The following is a 22,341-nucleotide window of genomic DNA, read 5'->3' on the forward strand; positions in this document are numbered from 1 at the left end:
AGCTCATCCGACGTTATCAATGACGATGGCTAAGCATTATGGCTTCGATATAATTCAATCATTGCCGTCTCAGAGCAGGCTTAGTGGGCGATCATTACTTTACAGGTCTATACAGGCTGCCCATCCACCCCCACATGTGAGGACTACACTTGCCGTTTCAGTGCAGTTCCAACGAAAGCTTTTTAAGCTTCAAAGCTGTGCAGCGGTATTTCCCCGGTTTTCTGGATATCCTGTTATACTAGCTCTTAGTATTCTTCGATGCTTTTCTTCCTCCGCGTGGGGGCGGGGGACCATATTCCTCCGCTATTTTATACATTACCCCAACCCTCCGGGTTGCAGGGAAAGCCCACGAACAAGCAGTTCTTCTCTCGCAGTGATCTTCGTTTAACTCTCTTGAGCTACCATGTATTGGGCCACCTTGACGTGTTCTTTCCTTTTTGCCCGGCTGGCTCTTACGCAGACCGGCGTTACTGATCCCATCTCAGAGGACTGCGGCCCTTCGGTTGTGTGCATCAATCATTATGCAAATGTGTTGCCGTACGTTTTTTGAACCCAAAGCGGGTATCCACGCCCAGTATGTCACACCGCTGGAATTGACTGCTCTTTCAGATATCATTTCTATCGAAACATATCCACCTCTCAGGTTGCCACAACCTTTGGTGACACGGTAGTAGCAAATGGCACTTCATTACGGAACATAAAATCGGCCAACTTCGTTGTCTATGATAAGGAAAGAGGCCTGAAGATCCTTGGAACTCAGCCTACTTATAAGTATATGTTTGCCGTCTCGGAGGCCGTGCATGAGGCTCCGGTCTATGTTGCGGCACAGAACAAGCTCTATTTGTCTCAGTTAGCACCTCCAGCAGGCTATCTCCCGCAGCTTGTTGTCGACTTGAATCAAGTTCCGCCTACGCTATCAGAATTTCTCTCCGATCCTCCGATCTACGCGCCCAATGGGGGCACATTCTACAATGGCAGAGTGATCTGGGGAGCCTCTGGCGGCAACCGGTCGATCGGCGGCACTGAGCAGCGGCCTGGATTGAGGACGCTCGACCCTGAAACCAACAAAACCGTCACTTTGCTCAATAACTATTATGGTTATTACTTCAATACGGTCGACGATCTCGCAGTGCACGGCAAAACGGGCGACATTTGGTTCACAGACCCGCGTATGTCTTCTTCTTGTCTTCCGATTTACTTGCTGCGAAATCATTGGACTGACGCCTTAGCAGAATACTCATGGTTCAATAAGCTCACTGATACACCCCCTCAGCTTCCATCTGCTACATACAGATACAACCCTAAATCTGGCGCCGTTTTTGTGGTTGATGACACCCTTAGTCAGCCCAATGGCATCGCATTCAGCCCGGATTACTCAATTGTGTACATCAGCGACACTGGCGCAGTGAGTGGGCCGGTCGATCCCAAATTCGGCCACCCGGGAACACCATTTAATGCCACAGGCCCCAGGTAAGAGCTCGAAGTGACGAGGAACCAAAGGTTGGACTCACTAACGGAGTGCACCATGACTATAGAACCATCTACGCCTTCGACGTGAGCAAAGATGGTACCGCAGCGTCTAACAAGCGGCCTGTTTATCTGTCTGCTGGATATGTCCCAGACGGTCTCAAGGTTGCTGCCAATGGGTACATTGTGACCGGCAATGGACGAGGCGTTGACGTTCTCGATCCTCATGGCCAGCTTCTGTTGACCATACAAACCAATTATACCGTGCAGAACTTCGCGTGGACTGGCCCGAGACTGAAGACGCTCTGGTTGATGGGGTCTGGGGGTATTTCTAAGGTTGAGTGGGATCTTGCAGGTCAGGAGCTAAAGTAGTTTTGTCTCATTGAGACATCCATTATCGGGAAGAAGAAATGTGAAAGTGCCTACACGGACAAGACCAGCACCTCTTATGACTCGTGAACTCGGAAGAGCAATTTCATTCCGAATCAAGGAGCATTATTGATTACCTCGCCAACAATAATTGGCCTCTCCCATAACCACAGTCTAATGAAAGAGTCTACTGTAGTGGAGAAAGTCTTCTCAGAATGCAAACATTCCGGTAAAAATAACGTTAAACCTTCTAGCCCACAAATCCGAGAGTATCTCTAGGTACTCCATACTACGACTAATTACGTGGTTAGCGGACATCAGCCCCGAAAACTGTCAGCTTTAAATTTCTGCAAGCCAATATTAGATCAAGCATTATAGCTCCAATGACCGAACAGCCATAGCAAATGCGCCTTCCTTTGTCTTGTGTCCACCAATGAAGCCGCTAGCATGGACAAAGACTGCACCCTCTGGGATCTTAGGCTTACCAGCCTTCTCGGCTTCGGCAGCAAGGCAGCCATCCAGATCGGCATCACGAACGCCACGCCAGCTTTCTGGTAACGGCTTGCGGGACTCGAAGCTACCCTCATTTACCGAAACGCACTGGACGCGCCACTTGGATCCTTCAGTAGCGCTCTCGGGGTAGAGCACATAGTAGACCTGCTCGTCGGGTTTGACGTCCCCAGCGCCTGAGGCTTCCTTCTCGAAATTGTAGAGATGCTCCTTCCAAGGCACACCACCCTGTGGCAGAATGATGATACGGCCAGAGGGATGAACTTCGCGACGGGACCGGTAGGCAGCGCCAACGGTCGCCCGAGCTGGAAGCCATGAAGTAAATGCATGGTGCAACTTGCGGGTGAAGACATGCCCCATAAATGTGCTTGCCCTGCTGAAGAGACTATCCTCATCCTGCGGCTCTCCAGGTGGGCAAGTAGGGTCGGGGTTGTTCATATCGTTGACCACCGAAGTGATTGTGATACCACCGTCCCTGAAACGTTTCTCAATGTTGGCCGATGCCAGAGCCGCGGGGTCGTAGACTGAGACACCATTGTCGTTGGCATCAACCGCTTCAATGAAATCCGTGTAAAGCTTCTCATAGAGCAAGGTTACATCCTCGTGGTCCAGCGGGAGTGAAGTATGTTGGGCAATGATCGCCCGACCAAAGTGCATGTACACTAAGCCGGCGGAAGAAAGCCTGGTGTTGTGGTTTGGGAAGGTGGTTGAAAAGGTACGCTGATGATGATCATAGCGGTTGCTGGCTGGGTCATACTCTCCACCAACATCGACAACGGTGTGACATGTGGCCAATTGAGCCGGATCTCTGGTACGAATGAGAGGAGAGGAGGCATAGGTCGGGAGCTGGCGAAGAAGATAGACGGCCAGAGCCTCGTCGGCGTGGAAATGACCGCTGAATGGATAATCAGTCTCTGGGAGAATACTATTATCGGAGGAGCGTCAATGAATACTTATGAGTTCCGATCAAAGGAGGGGAGGTCTTCAGTTTCTTCGCAACGGTTTCATCGGCCATTTTGAACAGCTGTCGCAATCGTAGCATTCAACAAACAATGTACGGATCGCAGGATCGATATATCTATGATCTCTGCCTCTTATCTGTAACAGTTACCGCATCAGGACAGCTATTAGGGCTACTATCGAAGGGCTCTCCGTGACATGTGAGTGTGGAGAACTCAACAACCACTAAACCTGAAAATGGCAAGCAACTTCCAAAGCATTACCTTATGTTTGTATACTCCGTATGGACCAGACCATTCGAGGTATAGTGCCAGGCATCAATACCGAAGCAGTATTGGAGGGTAGACAACTGTCGCATGAGATCAAAAGGTACGGACGGAGTACATTGAATGAATTGCGACGAGACATTGCTGATGATCTCACCTCTCCTAGATGCAGCAGATGGATTGAAGATAACTGAATGACCTCATCCATCTTCAACTATCTCTCTACACTTCTTCTCTTCGTCGCCGTATACCCTGTGACCGCCACTACCTACATCATGACTCCTATGGTTTGTCCACCGCCTCTATCTGCGCCAAAAGTGCCGCTAGCTTCTTAATTAGCCCTTTGTTATTTTGCCTGTATCCAACCAAACAACGCCGAACAGACAGTCCTCTTCTTTCAGAAAAGAAAAATAAATAAATAAATAATTTCCTGCATCTTCGCTTCTTACATTATTATTTTCTATTATTAATTTTCTGATTTCTTCAGTCCATAGATATTGTGAGAACTTGCTGTTGTCGTTGCAAGCTCAACACGTTATCATTACCATACTTGTGCAGTGCCACGTGAAAAGACATCATCCTGTCCCGCTTGGTAGATAAGATCAAATTATCCTACAGAACTAGGGCCAAAGGGGGAGAGAGCGTAGGAAAAAAAGTTTCATCTCTTCCATCTACCTATCTATCCAGCCTTTGGTTCCGGTCAAGCTCGATGTCTACTTGTTAAAAGGTCAGATCTCCTATCACTCGCCAGATTCAAAGGTCTCTACCGAGTCGACTTTCGCGTCCGTTCTTCCTCCCGCGTCCTCCTCTCTTGGGCAGATCTCCTGCCCCGTACTATTTCCCGATGTGGCTTTTTCGGATCCTCTCGTCGGCCCTCTTCCTGACCGTCACTGTTTCCTCCATCCCACTGGCTTTCGATGTGGGTGGTAAGACGTGCGGTTTGGCGTTTTCTCTATCCCTGGCGACTTTTTACTTCATCTTTTCCCTCCTGAGGCTCACCACCCCTGAGCGATCTTGGTTCCGGTCTTCAGTGATCGTCCTTATCCGCTCCACGCAATGGATTATTATACCGATACTTCTGATCTGGTCCCTGAATCGCTTTTCGATTGATACCGACAACACGAGTAGTTGGGTGGAACGCACATTCAGCGGCAAGAGAGCCCAGGACTCATCGGTCCAGGAGTGGCTTTTTGGACCTGATGGACTCATCGAGACCGTGACTATCGGTAACTGGTACAAGCTCCTCACATGGTCGACACCTGTTTTTCAGCTTGTCGAAGGGTTCTGCAGCTTGTTGGTCATACAAGCGGCAGGGCAGATCACCCGCTGGCTCGTTAACCGCGGCGGACGAAGTGATAGCTGGATGGTATGAACTTCTATTTTCACCTATTCTTTATGTCCCTAGAGTGAACGCAGATGAATGGATGCTGATTTACACTTGCAGATTGCCCTTCTAGTACTGTCCGCCTCTATCATATCGAGCTCTGTGTACTTTCTTTGGCGCGTTCTTCAGTTTCCGGAGATATCGAATGTCGATGCTGCTTTGATCGGTGTATCGATTACGTGTGCTGTGATTCTGTGCGCGTGGGGTATTGGCAGTGGCCGTGGCAACCCTGTCGAAAGCTCGCTTCTATTCGCCTACGTTGTATTGTGCATCTATCAGATCTTTACCGACTACCAGCCATCGTACCCAGTTGAGCAGGGCTCTTCGCCCTCTCAGACCGGCGACTTTCCACCCCTTCCACCTATAATCATGGCATCCTACTCCACACTCATGCATGCTTTGTCTTCTTTGCCTTCTATCATTCATGCAGCTTTCAACGTGATTACTGCCGTCTTCAGCGCTGTAACGCCCTCCGTCCTGATTTCGCTCGCATACCGTATCTTCGTCCTGTATGCATCCACTCGAATAATCCCTGCTGTTCGGGAATCTGGGGCACGTGCGCTTTCTCAGGAGGCTTCTTTGGACGATACTGATGCTGCGGGTCAATTCTTGGGTTTTTTGAGCTACTTTTCCCCGTCGATCCTCATCGCTGTTTATACCAGTCTTCTAATGCAGCACTTTGCCACAACGTCGCAAGCGATGGGTGGCAGCGGCCAGTGGTGGAGCATTCAAGGAGGTGGAGGCGGAAACCTGTGGAGGTGGGTCAACCTCGCTTGCACCCTGGCTCTATACGCTGTCGAGCTATGGCTGGGTGAGAACAACGATCTAGATACTGGATTAGCTGGGCACTGGAAAACGGACTGAAGTCTCTACCGAGACTTTGCTTGAGTTTCGGGAATTGTATGTCGCATTTCGATGCGACCTGGAACTTCAAGGACGGCCTATGATCGGGGAAGAGTCGCCTCAGCAGCTTTAATGTTGACATCCGGTCCACTCTTTCGACTGCATTCCGTGTACCTCAATATGGAGACTTGCACTATACATTTGCCGCACGAGTCTTCCGGACTTCGACTCGACGGATATTGCAAGGTTCTAGAATAGGAGCTTGATACCTTGCAATTAGGCCCAGGACCGCACAGTTAGTCGGCAGGTCCGTTGGTCATGGTTATTTCGGGTCGTGGTAGCTGAGGGATCCCCTGCGAAGGAATGGGCGTTTGCAGCGGGGATACATGCGTTTTTCATTCCCGAGTCTCCCGGGAAGATGCGAGATTCCGTTGTGGGAGGCTCGGCGAACATCCTCGAGACCGCAAGCCTATCTTATTACTAGACTCTGGGTCCGTCTCGCCTTCTGCTGCCTATGGTCTTCAGATGGTAAAGAGCGCCAAAAAGCTCCCAGGATCCCTCCGCTTTGCTCCCTTACAGTTTATCCTGTTGGTCGCCATGCTCTATACCCCCTGTTCATTGCTCTACTGTGGCCTTTTTACCTTTTCACTGGCTTTCCTCTGCAACTTTCCGGTAGCGTGGCATGTACTACCCGTGTCATCGGCGTCAGGATGAGACGTGGCCTTTCTTTGTACTCTTGAGTTTTGAGTTGACTTCTATACCCCATCACGGTCTGGCGGCATATCAAATGAAGTTCCTTGTTATTTGTTCTCTGGTGGCGATTGGTCTTGTCATCTTTCCTTTTTCCCTGAATCTAGAAATATACTAGGCCAGTATTAAGTAGTCCTGATTAGCTCTGGGCGGTCATTTCCTACTCGCACCCGGCATATATGGTAGAGCTCCCTGGTAGGACTTCAATGGGCGCCAGTCATATGAAGTGAACGACCCCGATGAATAAGCTTACTTAGATTTGTGACTGCTACTTCTCCTAGACAATCATAGAAGACGTAGTAAAAGTCAAAACGCAAGTCAAGCTTCTGTGAGATCGTGAGACGGTCTTAAAGACCGTTTAGATGAGAGACGCCTGTCGTTATCTCTGTCTGAGTCAGGTAGGTTTCATATTGATACTACTCGCAGAAACGTAGATATGCACAAATTGTACCGAATATGGCATGCTAATTGACATCACACATCAGCAAAGGTAAAATTGGTTGTAAAGTGATAATTCATCAATGAAGAGGCCAGAAAAGAGGCGATCAAGGCGATATGCTCAGACAAACAATAGAGGCTATTCGTTGATAGACAGGATGCCAAGCAACGAGATTGTCTGATACAGGAAATCGATATGGATTGAAGAAAGAGGGCTCGTAATCATGGCTATGGTTTGCAATGCCAAAAATGATCGATGTAAGGTCACCCAGGGGCCAGCCAGTCAATCGGGGCTCGATCCTTCCATTTCTTTTTTTTCGCCGCGACGTTTTCAGAATCAAGGTTTTGGCCCCTAGCCCGGGGTGAAGGTGTCTGGAGGGGCGAAGAAGTGATCCAGGGCGACCGGACACTGATCCTTTCTCTTCCTCTTTGAATCTGAAGCGCAGCTGGCTTTGGCAACTTGATCTTTCTTGGTTCGACCTGCTCTGCAGTATTCCATCACAAGCTTGAAAGCTCTCGAAATCACACCAAAGGCGAAACAATCCACAGCGCCCAGCTCCTTTTAATACCACGATTGAATCCGCTGTAAAAATAGACACAGAACGCAAGTTGGTGGATTCTGTTGGCTATCGGCGGATGGGAACACCATCACGAGCAGGAGGAGGGCTCACGCTGGGCTCGTTCCCCTCCTTGGCTGAATCGTCGGCACCCTCCGAATCATCCACGCTAGTTCCGCGTTGTAGGTAGCTTGCTTCCTTCACGGGGCTCCGGCTCTGAAATCCGATCGAACCAGGGTGACCGCTAATACTGCCAGGGATCTGTTGGCCTTGAGAGCTGGCACTGCTACCATTACTGGCAGCAGCGGGGTTGTTTGCACCGGGGGATGTAGCAGTCAGATGTGGGATGTTCTCCGGAACAGGGTGCTTAGAACCGATATTAGTGACCCCGACATCCGAAGCTTTACCGGCTTTGCTCAATGCATAGTCGCCCGAATCGAAGTATTTTCGTTCCTAAAAAGAGCGAAAAGGTTTAGAATGGGACTCCCTGAACAGGGATGTAGAAGATGACGAAGTAACCCGTACCTTGAGCTTGTTCTGAAGCAGGTCTTTCTTGGTGGGCATTTTACCGTAGAGACGAAGCAGACGTTGTTCATCGGGGCTCAAGGACTAACAAATGTTTAGTTAGTTCTTCCAAGATGTAATATTACGCGGAATATAGAGAGAAGGGGTAAACAGTATTGTGAGGACACTTACGCTGGTGTCCACCTTGTTCTGTTGATGGGGATTCATTTTCAAGTACTGATGGACTGGATGAGGGCAAGTGCAAGTCAAATCAATCAATCAATCAAGAAAATGAATATGTCAGTTTTCGATGTTTGAAAGTGTTGTTGGGGTGAGGTCTGTTGAGAGTAGTAAGGTAGATAGATAGCTAGGTAGTAGTCGCCGTCGGAGTGAAGTATGAAGTAGTCTAGTCGTATGAAGGCGGGGCGGCGGAAAATATGAGGGAACAAGACAAGACAGAGAGAAGGAGAGGGAACGTCGGGCGTCGACAGGATAAGTCGGAAGATCCCTACCGGATGCGGGGAAAGAAAGTTTCAGTGTTATTATTATTGTTTTTTGGGAAACTGAAGAAATATAATTAAGAATAATGCAGAAGAATTGGAATTGCTCAGATGATGAGGCAGATGATGGTGGTATTATATAGTACGCAGTTCGGACATGCGATCTCTGCCCAATAATAATCACAACCATGATGATACATCCAACCTGTTCCCTTGGATCAGGGAGTAAGATAGTAGATGAGAACTGCACTGTACTTGAGTCTACTCAACAACCCAAGAGGAAGATCACTATGTATCTACACGTCATTATAATTATTATATCTAGGTATTCCTTTCTACATGGTTATCGATAAGAGGGGGTTGGCTTTCTAACTTGCTCAATCTTCGTGGGGTACCTGGCTGTAAAAGGTTCGTTCATTCTTCAACATATATAACTTGAAGAAGAACAATCGGTGAATCAATTGCATACCCACTGCATGGCAAGTTACTATGTGCCTTCTGTTCATCCCATTGCGTAGATTTCGTCACCATCTGGATCGGAAGATGGACTCCAAACCCCACCGTTCACTGGATCCATACCCATACTACCTCGTCCAGTGAGCTTGTCTTCCGCCTAGAAAAAGACTTCCGAAGTCCATCCCCCATTTCTCCATTCGTTTCATTTGAAAGGGAATCCCAAAAATGTCTCATCAGAATAATGTACCGTCGGCTAGACAATTGGCCTTCGTGGTCGAACATTTGGACCCAGAGCTGGGTCCCTGGTCAGCCTTGGAATACGGCTGTGTTGCGCGGGAGTCGCATGCGGCGGGAGCAAGATTTCTTCTTAGTTCCGTGCCGACCTCCTTGCAACTACCAAACGACCTGGCCGCGACACAAGGTCTAGAGGTTGAGCATCGTAGTGTCGAGGAGATCTTCGCGGACCGCAAGTCCAAGGTCTGCCTGCTAGACCCTGCAGCCCAGGTCGAATTGAGCCCCGAAGATGGAGACATCTTTGACATTTTCCTCTTCGGTGGCATCCTCGGTTTGTAGTTCCCCCATGGCTATCCTTGAGGCTGTGATTTTACTTGGCCCGGCTTGACGAAATGTGCTAACTTGCTGGTTTCCTGGCCGAGTACAGGCGATGATCCGCCACGAGGTGCGTTTGATTGAACCACATGCTTCTCGCTGACGAAGAGCTGCTGACCCTGGATATAGATCGTACATCCGAGCTGAGAAAGAAAGGCTATGTCGGAAGACGACTTGGTCCTAAGCAGATGACTACTGACACGGCTGTGCGAGTGACGCGCATAGTGGTTCAAGAGAAAGGTATCGGACTGCGCGTGTCGAACTTGACCCATCTGTTCATTGATGTTAACTATGATAAGTGCCACTGGAGAAGATCGAGTATGTCGATTATCCCGAGATCATTGTCAACAAACATGAGCGGACCGAAATGCCCTTCCGCTATGTGAAAGGACACGATGGTCAACCCATTATGCCGGCTGTATGTCTTTCTTAGTGTTGAGCCCCAAATGTACGGAGATGCTGACATGCACAGGGTATGGTTGACCTTATCAAGAAGGACGCTGACAAGGCTGTGGATGACCTGTTTTGATCTTTGAATGGTGGCAATGAAGGTACCAGGACGTATAGTAGATAGCTGCTGGTTGAAAGGGTACATAACAGAATCATCGACTGCATAATACCCCTGCCCAGTCGCTCTTTCTAAGATGTAGCTCTCTACAATTTGGCCTTTTTTAGGAATGGCTATGGATGGCTACTTTGATCCGGAGGCATGGATGGGTCAATTGGCTTCTGTTTCAGCCTAGTTTTTCGTTGCTACGTAGATCTAGGTGCAGCGTTGGCACATTGTTCCTGTACCGTGAGAGAGATATTTGACACCACTGCCAAAGATGTATATGTATGAACCATTCAGTCTCATATTTCCCTCTGGCTTAGAAAATCTTCCTCGTATGTCTCGTATTCCATTCATCAATCCCAATCAATAGTCTCTATAGATAGCCGGAAATAGGGAATACAGCCCAAAGAGTGTGTACCGTACAGGTACTGGGGCCGTCGATAAGGTACTGTATCAAGTCCTTTGCCTACAACGGAAATAATCTACTGCTTGGGTGCCATAAGGCTACCCTCCTAGGTTATTACTAATCATTGTCAAGTACAATACGTGACGACAGTACTGTACCACAGTCCAGGCCACGCCATCCAGTTCGATTTGCGCCGTCATCGCCGTTATTAGAGAGCTACTTTTAGAATCAGACTAACAATAATCAGCCTCAATAGACTGTCCTACACCATCGACCAGTTGACCTGGTCCAGCACTCCTGTCCTTTCCCACTAATCAGTGTGATTGTTTTGACTCTTCTGTTCATACAGCTTTTTTTTTTTATCTAAGGTTGCTCTATCATCGTTTAAGCCCGGACCTCCGAACGGCTGCCATCCTCCGGCTTGTAGGGAGACCGAGAAGGCAATCGCCCTCACCAATGATACGTTGAGCGTCGCCTTCAGAGCCCTCGCAGAACCATTTCCCGCATAATACTTGATCTGGTGCCTGTAACTTTTCATCAAAAAAGGATTGATCCCACTGTCCCTCGCCCTGTTCACTTGAGATGCTCTTGACAGCGCCTTCATCTCGAGGGTCCAGGACGCAATCGGGCATCGCGAACGTTTCGTGGTGGGCCTTGTCGCTACTCCTCCTGTCCAGTCCGATCTTGGTTTCAGCCAAATCTGCTGCAGACTACTATGTACGATCATTGCCTGGTGCCCCAGAAGGGCCCCTGTTGAAAATGCATGCCGGGTGAGTTCCAGTGTTTTGAGGATTCGATACCCCCAAAATGCCGGCTAATATGATTTGCGCATGGTCAGGCATATCGAAGTAGATGCGCAGAATAACGGCAACCTTTTCTTCTGGCATTACCAGAACCGTCATATCGCCAACCGCCAGCGGACAGTGATCTGGTTGAACGGCGGGCCAGGATGTAGTTCGATGGACGGCGCTCTCATGGAAATCGGTCCCTACAGACTCAAGGATAATCATACACTGGAGTACAATAATGGCTCGTGGGATGAATTTGCAAACCTGCTTTTTGTTGACCAACCCGTCGGGACGGGTTTCAGCTACGTCAGCACCAACAGTTATATCCACGAGCTCGATGAGATGTCGGCTCAATTCATCACCTTTCTGGAGAAGTGGTTTCAACTATTTCCTGAGTACGAGCGTGACGATGTAGGTGCCCTCATTTGTAGTGCCTGATGATCTCGGTGGGAACTTTCTAACTTGTCATCAGATATACATTGCAGGCGAGTCGTATGCTGGTCAGCATATACCTTACATCGCCAAAGCTATACAGGAACGCAACAATAAGATCCATAATGATCAGAGCGTCCGGTGGAACCTTCGCGGCCTTGTGATCGGTAATGGTTGGATCTCTCCGGCTCAGCAGTACCCCTCTTACCTCACCTTCGCATACGAGGAGGGTCTTGTCACAGAAGGGAGCAGTCTCGCCAAAGATCTTGAAGTCTATCAGTCCGTCTGTGAATCGAAGATAAGTGCATCACCGAACGCCATAAACATCAGGGATTGTGAGGAGATTTTGCAGCAGATTCTTGCGCGCACGAAAGATACAAATAAGCGGTGTTACAACATGTACGACGTCCGCCTCCGAGATACGTATCCGTCGTGCGGGATGAATTGGCCCACAGACTTGGTGGACGTGAAGCCCTACTTGCAGCGCCCGGACGTGGTCAAAGCCTTGAACATTAACCCCGAGAAGAAGTCCGGATGGGAGGAATGCTCTGGCGCGGTGAGCAGTACCTTCTACGCAGCAAACTCGGTGCCTTCGGTTCAACTACTACCGGAGCTTCTCGAGTCCGGCATTCCCATCCTACTGTTCAGCGGCGACAAGGATCTCATTTGCAACCATGTTGGCACGGAACAGCTGATCAACAATATGAAGTGGAGCGGTGGAACTGGCTTCGAAACCTCCCCTGGTGTTTGGGCTCCGCGTCACGATTGGACGTTCGAAGGTGAACCGACTGGTATCTACCAATATGCCCGAAACTTGACCTACGTCCTCTTCTACAATGCAAGCCATATGGTACCCTACGATCTACCTCGCCAGAGCCGTGACATGCTTGACCGCTTCATGAAGGTCGATATCGCCAATATCGGCGGCAAGCCGGCGGATTCACGGATTGATGGCGAGAAGCTACCTCAGACCTCTGTAGGCGGCCACCCAAACAGCACAGCTGCCGAGCAGCAAGCGAAGGAGAAGATCAAAGAGACAGAATGGAAGGCCTACGCCAAATCTGGCGAGGCCGCCCTGATAGTCGTGATAATCGGTGTTACTGTCTGGGGTTTCTTCATTTGGCGCAGTCGCCGACGCAACCGCGGCTATCAAGGAGTCTACCAGAGGGACGTTGGCAGTGGCTCTATTCTGGAGCGCTTCCACAACAAACGCTCCGGGCCCGCCGATGTGGAAGCGGGCGACTTTGACGAGTCTGAGCTCGACAACCTTCATTCACCAGGTCCGGAACAAGAACATTATGCTGTCGGGGATGACAGTGATGAAGAAGGTCCGAATCACCATCCTGCCGCACCGCCGAGCTCCACGAAGCCAGGAGGCGCTCAACCATAGACGTTGCCGGTCCTTTGTTTCGGTTCCATATTTATTGTCAATTTTGCGATGAACTTGGTTAGCTCTAGCGTGTAGTCAACTACAATGCATACATAATTTTTATTGAGTCGTATGTTCGATTGCCGCCTCGAAGCGGAGATCTAGTGTCGAAGTAATCTTGGTCAATGTATATGCCATTTAACCGTCGCACACGGTCTGCTTTTTATGTGTAGCTTCGTTTAACAGGTCTATCAGTATATGACTTTCCCCCGGTGGTCCTGTATGAACATCAACCTAGCCCAAGTGTCATGAAACTGATCACCTCTTGAGAGTCCAGACCTTGACGGTGCCGTCATCAGCCGTGGTGATCAAGACCTCCTCGTCGGCACCCTCGGTCCGTCCACGATCTGCGCGCTTCGCCCAAGCAACGTGGTTGATTTCGTAGATCCCATGGGCACCGTCCACCGTGGCGATGACTCTCCATTCAGTTCTAGGAGCAGCCGGTGAGTCCGCTGCTGTGCCGTCCGTCGACGTAGGAGGATCCATCTCCATGGACTCTGCCGGCGATTCGACGACCAAGCGCTCCTCATACACCACGACCCGACCATCCGCCCCGACAGATGCCAGCAGACCCGTCCGCTTGCTCCATGCTACCGTATAGACAGACAGAACATGCGCCTGCGGTAGAATGCACTCCTCGTCCCAGAACTCGTCGGACCCCGTCGGACGGATGATACTCGGGATGCCCGAGCCTCCAAACGGCGATGGCTGGGCTTGCTGTTGTTGCTGCTCCTTCGGTTGCCGTCTCCAGATCCGCACGGTACGGTCGTCAGAGCATGAGACGAGACGAGGACCGGAAAGCGCATGCGCCTTCTTCCACTGCGCGGTGGCCAGATCGCCATCCGCCAAGTCCGTTGGTGCGGACGGCACATTCTCTGCGCCCTCCCAGTCGACGCACCATACCGTGCCCTGGTGACCCTTGACGCAGGCCACCTGCCCCCAATCATCGAGATCTTCCCGCCACAGCCGAATGGTATCGTCGTAGCTGGCACTTGCCAGACACTCCTCGACTGGATGCCAGGCAACGCACTTCACATCGCCCTGGTGCTCCTGCATGACCGCCACGGTCTCGAAGTTGTTATCACCGTCATCCAGGTCCTCCCAGATCCAGATCGACTTGTCCCGCGAGCACGTTGCGAGCAACATCCCGGACGGCGACCACGACACAGACTTGACCTCGCTGTCGTGCCCGTCTAGCAGCACGGCGAACCGCCACTCCTCGTCGTCCTCGTCGGCGCCGCCACCGCCGCCATTCTCGATTCCTGCTGTCCCATTGCGATTTGTCATGTCATCCGCATGGTCCTGGGTGTCGGCACGGTTCCAATCCTCTATACCACGCTCCGTCTGCCCGTAGCTATCCCAGTGTCGCCAGATGCCGACGGTCGCGTCGAAGCTACCCGTGGCGAGTACGCTTTCCCCCTTGACGTGCGGCTTCCAGGCGCATGTCCTTACGCTGCGTTTATGGCCGCCTGATATAGTTGAAAGAAGCCGGAAATTAGTCAATGAGTAGACACGGACCGTTTTGTCGGAGCTGCATGTCGCAACGATCGGGAGAGTGGGGTGGGGTGCGGTCAGCCAGGTACGTTCGAGGGATGGAGGAGTGAAATCCGATAGGAGAGATAACTGGGAGAATGATTCGGCTGCCATGACCATATATCGTAGGCTTTTCTGGTATATCTCTTCCCTTGTTCTCTCAACTCCTTGTTCTTGCGTTGGGCGCTGTCGCTGTCGTCTGTGATCGGAGACCCGGAGACAGACCAGTAGGTGGGGTTCTTTTAATGGCGGATCATTGATAGAGCTGGGTCGCTCCTCGCTCCGATATGGCAAGGTCAATAGAGAACTCCCTTCAAGGCTATTACGTCTAGACTGTTTGAACTTGCTGTCGGATGGCCTTGGTGTAGATTGATTTATGTCAAAGAAAGTGAGGCTCGCGCGTTGAAAGATGGGATCGATCAAAAAACCTACGGACTGTCACGACTGCACAAATTTCTTCCATCCTCGTTGAATCATTCGTGGCAATATGCTTGGACTCAGAATCTAGTAAATGTAGAAAACAAGGGCAAGAGAAAACCAAACCAAACCATCTAGTAAAGATAAATATCCAAGAAAAGATCCATTGAGGCAAAATACCAAACGCCTTCATACTCCTGTTCCTGGGCCTATGCCTTCCTCCAAAATCTGTTCGTAGACCATGCCATGGCAGAGCCAGTCCACTTCTCGAACCTTCTCCAATTCCTCAGTCAGTTGTCCAACTTCGTTGACGAACTCCGGCATGCCTGCTCCCGCCAGGCTCTGACTTGCTGTAGTTGTTGCCCGTACCCGCTCACTGGCGCTTGAAGCGCTCAGACGAGAAAAGACATGAGCGCGAAGGCGGGACAGGATGAGTCGGGCCACCGGGTCGGCAAAGCTGGTTGGCCCAGACGCCATCTGGCCGGATCCCGACGTGATATCTGACTCCGAAGATGATGAAGACCTTGGCGCGACAAGGTCACTTTGGACTTCGATCGATCCAGGCGAAACTGCAGCACACGCCGTAGCCACAGGCGCCAAAACTCGCCGGATTGTCGCTGAAAGCTGAGCACTCGCGCTCGAGGGCATGGGATGCGTCGATTCGAGGATTGACTGCACTCGATCCGCTTGAACATCGTTGAAGTCTAGAGATAAGATCCGGTCCGCTTCAGCCTTCCATTGTGACCGTACATCCCGCTTAAGGAGGTTTTTTGCTGTAAGCAGAATCGAGGCGGTGGCTACGACTCTGAACGCTCGCGCATGCATTCTCCCCAGCCGCTGACGGTCCAGGTCCAGAGTCTCAGGAACGAGGTCCTCGGATACTGGCGCGTTGCTCAGGACAAGGTCCACAAGACCTTGTGCATAAATCTTGGGAGCCGGCGGGTGAGGCTCTCCATTGATATTCTCAGGATCCCGTTTTTGCATCTCATCCACAAGGATTTTGCGATTCGTCCGCCAGAATCGTCGGCACTTGCCCAAGCTAATAGACCCGTCCTGTATACCCCGCTCAAAAGTCCTTTGCTCGTACCCTGGAGCCTCTTGTATCAGCTGCGGAGCAGCAACCTGGATCATGAAATTGGTATGATCCAGAGACAGCAGATCGATGAGGCCCATCAGCCTCGCCAGACGATCAATAGCATCGCCCGAGGAGTCCTCGATGAACGCCTTGACCGCAGCATCCCGATAAGGGGCGCAAAGCTTCGGCAGAATGTTGTTCATGAAATCGAAAAATCTATCGTAAGAAAAGGTGCCAGCGTTGCATTGGCCCTCCACAAGTTTTGGGTCGAGTACCTCGCTGATCAGGACGTGGAGTGAGTTTCCGGGTCGCAGCAAGCGCAGCAGTCGATCTTGGATCACTGTGGCCATGGCCACCATCCAATTTGCACCCATTCCAGCATCCACATCTTTTCGCATCATATCGCACATATGTTTCATAATCTGCTTGCGTGGTGTCGTGTACTGCGTCTCATCGACTTTGTACTCCTTGTTGATGAGTAGCTCGTGTACCAGAGCGCGGTTTTCAGGGAGAGCAGTAAGCACTTGAGTAAACCGCTCATGCGGAGAAATCCTTTGCTTATCCAGCTCGCGAAAGATTGGACTTTCCACGTTGTTGAAGCTCTCGCTGAGGGGTGAGGCCACGCTCTCGGTCAATGCCTCCGCCGATGAGGGAGCTACTTCGGCAGATCGCGGGATGGCCTGCTTGGAAGTTGTACGTCTTCTCTCCCGCTTGGCTTTCTTGAGCGAGTCCCGCACCATCTGCATCGCCTTGTCGGAGCCAGCCAGACGTTTCAGTCTAGCAAGGAGGAGAATTTGATTCTGCCTGATGCCTTGCCAATAGTCATCGGCAACACCCCCGGCGCGGTCATCTTTGACCGTCTGCCATATCAACTCTAATTCTACAAACTGAGCAAGCATGATCTCAATCAAGACGCTAGAATCGTGAGTTTTCCAGGCATGAAATGCCGAGAAAAATACGCTGTATGCCTCACACAAAGTTTGAAGATCGGTCGATATCACCGTCGGTGAGTAGCACCCCGACGAGAGTATGGGGGTAACGTGCTCAAATTCTTCAAGAAGCTCACGGGCTTTGGAAATCAGGTCTTGTTCCTGTTCACCGTTGTTGCTCAGCACTTCGGCGGGATGCGTCACAATCAGATAGCTGCTGAGAAAAGTGCGAACAGCACCTCTTCCACCAACTGTCCCACTTTCCATATCTTGCAGCCCGCAAAGTCGAAGGACACGGGCGGTCGCGGATAGCACGTTTTCATCTGAAAGCATGGCCCCAACATCTTCAAAGTTCATGGTGCGGATGCGGTTAACCGTGAGGTTGAGACTTCGAAACTCCTGCATGACCAGCTTCGCGTGATGTGCCCGCCAGACACGTTGAATTGTTCTTGCAGCTGCATCCCGAGTCAAAGATTTGGTGACCACTTGAGCCATCTTTTTCTCCTCTGTCGCTGGGAGACTGCTAGTGCGGTGACGCCGTTGAGTTTGCTGGTAAAGCAACCGCCTTTTCTCCGCTTCCGCGAACTTTTCCGCCATTTCCAATCGCAGGCGGGCGTGTTCTGCAGCTAATCTTTCTCGGTTGTCTTCAGCCTTCTTCTTCGCGCGGCGAACTTCCTCTTCGCACTTGGCGGTGATCTGCGCAAGTAACCGCTCGCGTGACTGCTGAGCAGCAAGCGCTCGCTCCTCTCGTTGGAGGTTTTTGGTAGCAGCGGCAAGTGCAGCACGAAGTCTCACCTTTTCCGCATGCAACGCACGGTCTGCAAGCCGTGCCTTGCGGTTTTCCAAAATCGAGGTCCGCCGCAAATGTTGCGCAACGTGGTCGGCGGAAGACGAGCCATTGGAAGAGGCGTTAGAATGGTGCGAATGCAGGGATGAGATCGAGCTCCGACGAGATGATGTCGCAGAGGAGCGTCGAGCCAAGCTCGACTTTCGTGAGAATCGGGCAGCGATCCGAGCAGGTAAGTTCAGCGGGGGCTGCTGCTCATCTGGGAGCATGTCCATGTCTGGTTCAGTAACGGACTCTGGCGCAATGGTTGGCCCAGCATCGGGAAGCTGTATTTCAATATCCGAATTGCGACGAATCATGATCTGGGTCGCCGATGACGTTTATTGCTGCATTCAACGAGACGGAGGCAGAAGGGTCTTGGTGGAAATGGCGGGGCGTAGAAAGGATTGATAAGCGGTTTCTATTTTCGTCTATGACTCTGCACGGCAGACTTATTGTAATACCATCTCCAGTTACTCGCTAACCCCTGGGAAAGCGAACATGAGAGGAGGCGAAGTGAGTGGAGGGAACCAAGTCTTTCAAACCAAAGACTGGGACATGGCCAGGGAGCGGGAAGATCCGTGCTGCGTTTCAGATGAGAATGCCGGGGAGCAGAGAGGAGGGAAAAGAAAGGCAGAGGAAGGAGCGGAGATTAGGATATAAAACAAGTTGGACCTGTTATTTGGGAAGTCCCCAATAAAGGATGAAGGAATGGTAGACAGATTATAAGAGAAGGGTAAGAAGTAGGAACCATCTGCGATACCAGCACTCTATGCGTTCATTCTCGGTTCATGGATGGCATCATCGTCATCACTGGTGATAATAGTAACCTAGTGATCAGGATTATAACCTAGGTCACTATGCAGAGACGTCTTCAGCTGATCTCCTGGGGAAGGTTCTGATAAGCTGAAGCAAGGCTATCTAAAGCATCTATCTACCACTTAGCAGTCAGCATTATTGCAGCATCCCCAGAGAAGCATGTCGAATGCAGCCAGCTGCTTACCTAAGCACAGCTCTGGTTGCAATCAGAGCAGTGTCTTACTGTAAGAGGGCAATGATGTGAACCGGAAAGGAAAAGAAATGGACTTTGAGGAATTTGTTCGCAGTTCGGCTCCTTGTCCGGTATCTACATTTTGCTATCATCTACCGATGCATATTGATCGTGTTCGAGGTCACGTTGTATCTTCAGTACTTTCTCAAGAGATTGCTACTTCGGGTAGAATCCGGTTGCGGCCTCAAGAATATGCACGCATGTGACCATCGTTGTTAACAGCATTGAGTCAGCTCTTCATACTACATTACGTCTCCATCTCGAACAAAGCATTCGACAGTACATGAATAAACCGCATATATCTCTTCTGATCACACGTCCACCCTACTTTCTATTCAACCCGTAATCCCACTCGCATCTGTCCCTTTCCGCCTCTGTTGGCTCGGAGATAATAAGGTATAAAACGCAGATCTCTCGCGTCCTCGCTGATTGGAGCCACATTGCCGGATTCAGCTACAATCTGCCGCTTCCAACGGGTTGTATCCAAAGTTCCTCGAGAGCCACCTTGGGCGATGATGCCCACGTGATGGTCGGGAGTCGATCGTACCTCCTCCTGTAAAAGTGCATTCATATCGAAGATTATTGTCTTCACGGATCATCAGCTGCGGCTTCCCTCTATCTCTTGGCGGAGCTTGCTTCGTACCTTAAAATGATTATTCTCCCAAGGATTGTCTACATCCTCGACACAGTACACTATCGGTCCTCGGGTGACATAGGCGATAGGCTGCATCGTTAATGGATGTGGCCTTACCACTCGGGGGCGCATCGGACAGCTGATACTGAATTTCGCATGCTGCTGGATCCAGTCTGAAGATAAATAGAGATATCCATCATGAAGATCCGGCCGTGAAGGCTGCGGAGTAACCTGGTTGACAAAAATTGTTCAGATCCTCGACTTGTTCAATCTGCACAGTCGTCAAAGTAAAAAAGGATCATCCACTAACCTCCCAGGTGCTTGCCCATCCAGGGATTCGCAGCCGCAGCTCCAAGTTCACTGGCGGACCGTCAATATTCACAGAAAAAGAAACATCCCCGTTCCATGGCCACTGTGTCTTCTGAGTAATTTCGATCCTGGAGGCCGCAACCTGAAAGCACAACGTGGCCGAGGTATAAAGATGCACGTTGACAGTAGCCTTCTGTGTCTCGTTGTTGATCTCGTAGCTCCAAAGATAACCGCCCAGACAGCCCAGTGTTCGAGTGACGTTGGGCGGACAACAGGCACACTCAAACCATTCGTAGCGTCGGGACAAGTCCTTTTCTGATGAGGCGAGTTGATTTACGTAGGTGAACCCCTTTCCATCCAAGCTCATTCCTGTTAGGACTGCGTTATAGAGACACAGCTCCAAAATGTCCGCATACTGGCTGTGAAGTTCAACCTTGGGATTGGGCATTAGTTAGGTAACCAACCCATGAACAGAGCAGCCTGGACAGAGAAGGGCTACGATACCTGTAATAACCGTTCAGCCAGCATCATCACCCCAATTGCTGCGCAAGTTTCCGCATAACACCCACCCTCGTCCGTTCCATGGGGCAAGAAATAATCAATGCCAAAACCCTCCCACTGTTTCATGGCGCCAATACCACCCGTCACATAGGATTTCTTCTCAATCATGTTCGACCAGAGTCGATGCAAAGCGGGCAAGAACTTGTTCGCAACATCACTGCTTGGCTCGCAGATGCGGACAAGGTCCGCAACTGAGGTTAGGAGGTACATGGCACGAACAGCGTGTCCCTCAATTGTTTGCTGTTGGGTAATTGGGACATGGGCTTGTTGATACCTGGCAATCCTAGATTAGCGAGAGCTGCTCTGAAGCCGAGCACATGGGCCGCATAACACAAATGCCTGGCTTGCCTCCAGGGTACAACAAAGGGGAGGACTTACCAATAGCTTCTCGCGGCTGGATAGGCTTCGGGCACTTCATGCTTACGCTCGCCTCGGGCCTCAGCCTCCGCATCGTAGTAATGCCGCCGTTCTTTTCCGCCGAAGGGATTACCACGCTCCTCAAGAAAGAAACGGGCCAGACGAAGGTGCTCAGGGCTTTGCGTTACTTTATACAGCCGCAGAAGGGCTAGTTCAATTTCTGGATGACCAGGATAGCCAGCCTTCTGTCCCTCCTGGTTTCCAAAGGTAGCTGCAAGGAGCGCAACATATTTCAGAATAGGCGACAACAATTCATCGTTTTTGTAAAGGAGACGGTGGGCGAGTGCAGCTTCTACAAGGTGTCCTGCATTGTATCTTATCCAAAAGGTATTAGCTTCTGGTCTGATGCATGAGGGAGGACAAAAGCCTACAGTTCATGCATGTCTCGAAGGTTAGTAAACCTCTTCCCAGGTTCAACTACCGTGTAGTGGATATTGAGGTATCCATCTGACTGCTGAGCCTTCTGGATCATTTCCACAAGCTCCCTGATGGCCGCATCTATTTCTTCGTCTGGATAATCCATCAGAAAATAGCAAGCACCTTCGATCCATTTGGCCACATCCGAATCCCAAAACAGGTGATTGGGCACCGGCCACACTGTGCATGGATCCGAGTAGCTCGAATGCCACTTCAACTTGAATGCGTCATACCGGCCAGTGTCCTTCAGCATCTGCAACTGGTGCCGCAGTGTCTGGGATCGAACAACTTGTCGGCGCTGGGCCCAAAAGGAGTCCGGTGCGAAAGTCGTGGCTTTGAAGCTTTCTTGCGGATATTCCATATTGAACGCAGAATCGGGTATTGTTGAGCAGCGGTTACTATATCCAAGGACGGTTTTATCGTATGAGAGAGCTAGGCTTCCCTTATACTGTTGCGGCATTCAGATACGGACTGACCAGTCCCCTCCCCCTAATCCTTGCAGTGGACAAGCTTCTTCGCTAACATTCTCGGCCTTCGAATACCGACGGCACTGAATACTCCACCTCCGTTGCCGGGTTGCCTTAAGTAGATGCTGGTGACTTTTTGTGCCGAAGCTAGAGCAGTTGGAGAAGCTGGAGGGGTGCAAGTTTCCGGTGGAGATCTGTCTCCGGCGGGGACCTAATCGTACTACAGCCATTGAAGACCACAACAAAAGAGGTCATCAAGGCCGATGAACAAGACGATAGAGAATGAAGTCATCTGTTTTCATATTGAGATGTATGACTCCTGAACCGGCGATAGACTACTATTCGAAGGAAGTATTGTCTGAAGAAAATCCCCCAAAAGTTACCAGTGACTAGAAATCACTCATATTGTACTTTAATATCGCACATTTCACCAGCAGGGTGATTTGTGGATGCCTCCAAAACTCCTTTGCGCCGTGCACAGTAT

General features: G+C 50.5%; 9 protein-coding genes across 9 annotated transcripts; 4 read left to right on the forward strand and 5 right to left on the reverse strand.

Moving 5' to 3' along the window:
- Positions 1 to 403: 403 nt before the first annotated feature.
- Positions 404 to 1,839, forward strand: ALT_8332 (SMP-30/gluconolactonase/LRE family protein; the record flags this gene model as incomplete). Its single annotated transcript, XM_089600402.1, has 4 exons — positions 404 to 537; positions 610 to 1,169; positions 1,230 to 1,470; positions 1,536 to 1,839. 4 exons carry the CDS (start codon positions 404 to 406, stop codon positions 1,837 to 1,839), a joined length of 1,239 nt encoding a protein of 412 aa, XP_089455295.1.
- A 369-nt stretch (positions 1,840 to 2,208) lies between these two features.
- ALT_8333 (MYG1 family protein) lies at positions 2,209 to 3,361 on the reverse strand (the record flags this gene model as incomplete). The annotated part of the gene is made up of 2 exons (XM_033560697.1): positions 2,209 to 3,241; positions 3,300 to 3,361. 2 exons carry the CDS (start codon positions 3,359 to 3,361, stop codon positions 2,209 to 2,211), a joined length of 1,095 nt encoding a protein of 364 aa, XP_033416588.1.
- Positions 3,362 to 4,416: 1,055 nt separating this feature from the next.
- ALT_8334 (ICE2 family protein) lies at positions 4,417 to 5,820 on the forward strand (the record flags this gene model as incomplete). Its single annotated transcript, XM_033560696.1, has 2 exons — positions 4,417 to 4,938; positions 5,017 to 5,820. The coding sequence occupies 2 exons, from the start codon at positions 4,417 to 4,419 to the stop codon at positions 5,818 to 5,820; spliced, it is 1,326 nt and encodes a 441-aa protein (XP_033416587.1).
- Positions 5,821 to 7,613: 1,793 nt separating this feature from the next.
- On the reverse strand, positions 7,614 to 8,276 carry ALT_8335 (endosulfine family protein; the record flags this gene model as incomplete). The annotated part of the gene is made up of 3 exons (XM_033560695.1): positions 7,614 to 7,997; positions 8,070 to 8,153; positions 8,241 to 8,276. The coding sequence occupies 3 exons, from the start codon at positions 8,274 to 8,276 to the stop codon at positions 7,614 to 7,616; spliced, it is 504 nt and encodes a 167-aa protein (XP_033416586.1).
- Positions 8,277 to 9,229: 953 nt separating this feature from the next.
- On the forward strand, positions 9,230 to 10,142 carry ALT_8336 (SAM-dependent methyltransferase; the record flags this gene model as incomplete). The annotated part of the gene is made up of 5 exons (XM_033560694.1): positions 9,230 to 9,569; positions 9,666 to 9,683; positions 9,743 to 9,853; positions 9,913 to 10,031; positions 10,086 to 10,142. The coding sequence occupies 5 exons, from the start codon at positions 9,230 to 9,232 to the stop codon at positions 10,140 to 10,142; spliced, it is 645 nt and encodes a 214-aa protein (XP_033416585.1).
- A 1,012-nt stretch (positions 10,143 to 11,154) lies between these two features.
- kexA (serine-type carboxypeptidase kexA) lies at positions 11,155 to 13,182 on the forward strand (the record flags this gene model as incomplete). Its single annotated transcript, XM_033560693.2, has 3 exons — positions 11,155 to 11,342; positions 11,411 to 11,771; positions 11,833 to 13,182. 3 exons carry the CDS (start codon positions 11,155 to 11,157, stop codon positions 13,180 to 13,182), a joined length of 1,899 nt encoding a protein of 632 aa, XP_033416584.1.
- A 297-nt stretch (positions 13,183 to 13,479) lies between these two features.
- On the reverse strand, positions 13,480 to 14,874 carry cia1 (iron-sulfur cluster assembly protein CIA1; the record flags this gene model as incomplete). The annotated part of the gene is made up of 1 exon (XM_033560692.1): positions 13,480 to 14,874. One exon carries the CDS (start codon positions 14,872 to 14,874, stop codon positions 13,480 to 13,482), a length of 1,395 nt encoding a protein of 464 aa, XP_033416583.1.
- A 486-nt stretch (positions 14,875 to 15,360) lies between these two features.
- On the reverse strand, positions 15,361 to 18,321 carry ALT_8339 (IQ calmodulin-binding motif domain protein; the record flags this gene model as incomplete). The annotated part of the gene is made up of 1 exon (XM_033560691.2): positions 15,361 to 18,321. The coding sequence occupies one exon, from the start codon at positions 18,319 to 18,321 to the stop codon at positions 15,361 to 15,363; it is 2,961 nt and encodes a 986-aa protein (XP_033416582.2).
- A 1,062-nt stretch (positions 18,322 to 19,383) lies between these two features.
- ALT_8340 (glycoside hydrolase family 127 protein) lies at positions 19,384 to 21,751 on the reverse strand (the record flags this gene model as incomplete). Its single annotated transcript, XM_033560690.1, has 6 exons — positions 19,384 to 19,638; positions 19,696 to 19,917; positions 19,997 to 20,428; positions 20,500 to 20,830; positions 20,935 to 21,288; positions 21,345 to 21,751. The coding sequence occupies 6 exons, from the start codon at positions 21,749 to 21,751 to the stop codon at positions 19,384 to 19,386; spliced, it is 2,001 nt and encodes a 666-aa protein (XP_033416581.1).
- Positions 21,752 to 22,341: the final 590 nt, after the last annotated feature.

This window comes from Aspergillus lentulus (assembly GCF_001445615.1).
Source record: "Aspergillus lentulus DNA, contig: Alt16, strain: IFM 54703, whole genome shotgun sequence".
Taxonomy (NCBI): domain Eukaryota; kingdom Fungi; phylum Ascomycota; class Eurotiomycetes; order Eurotiales; family Aspergillaceae; genus Aspergillus; species Aspergillus lentulus.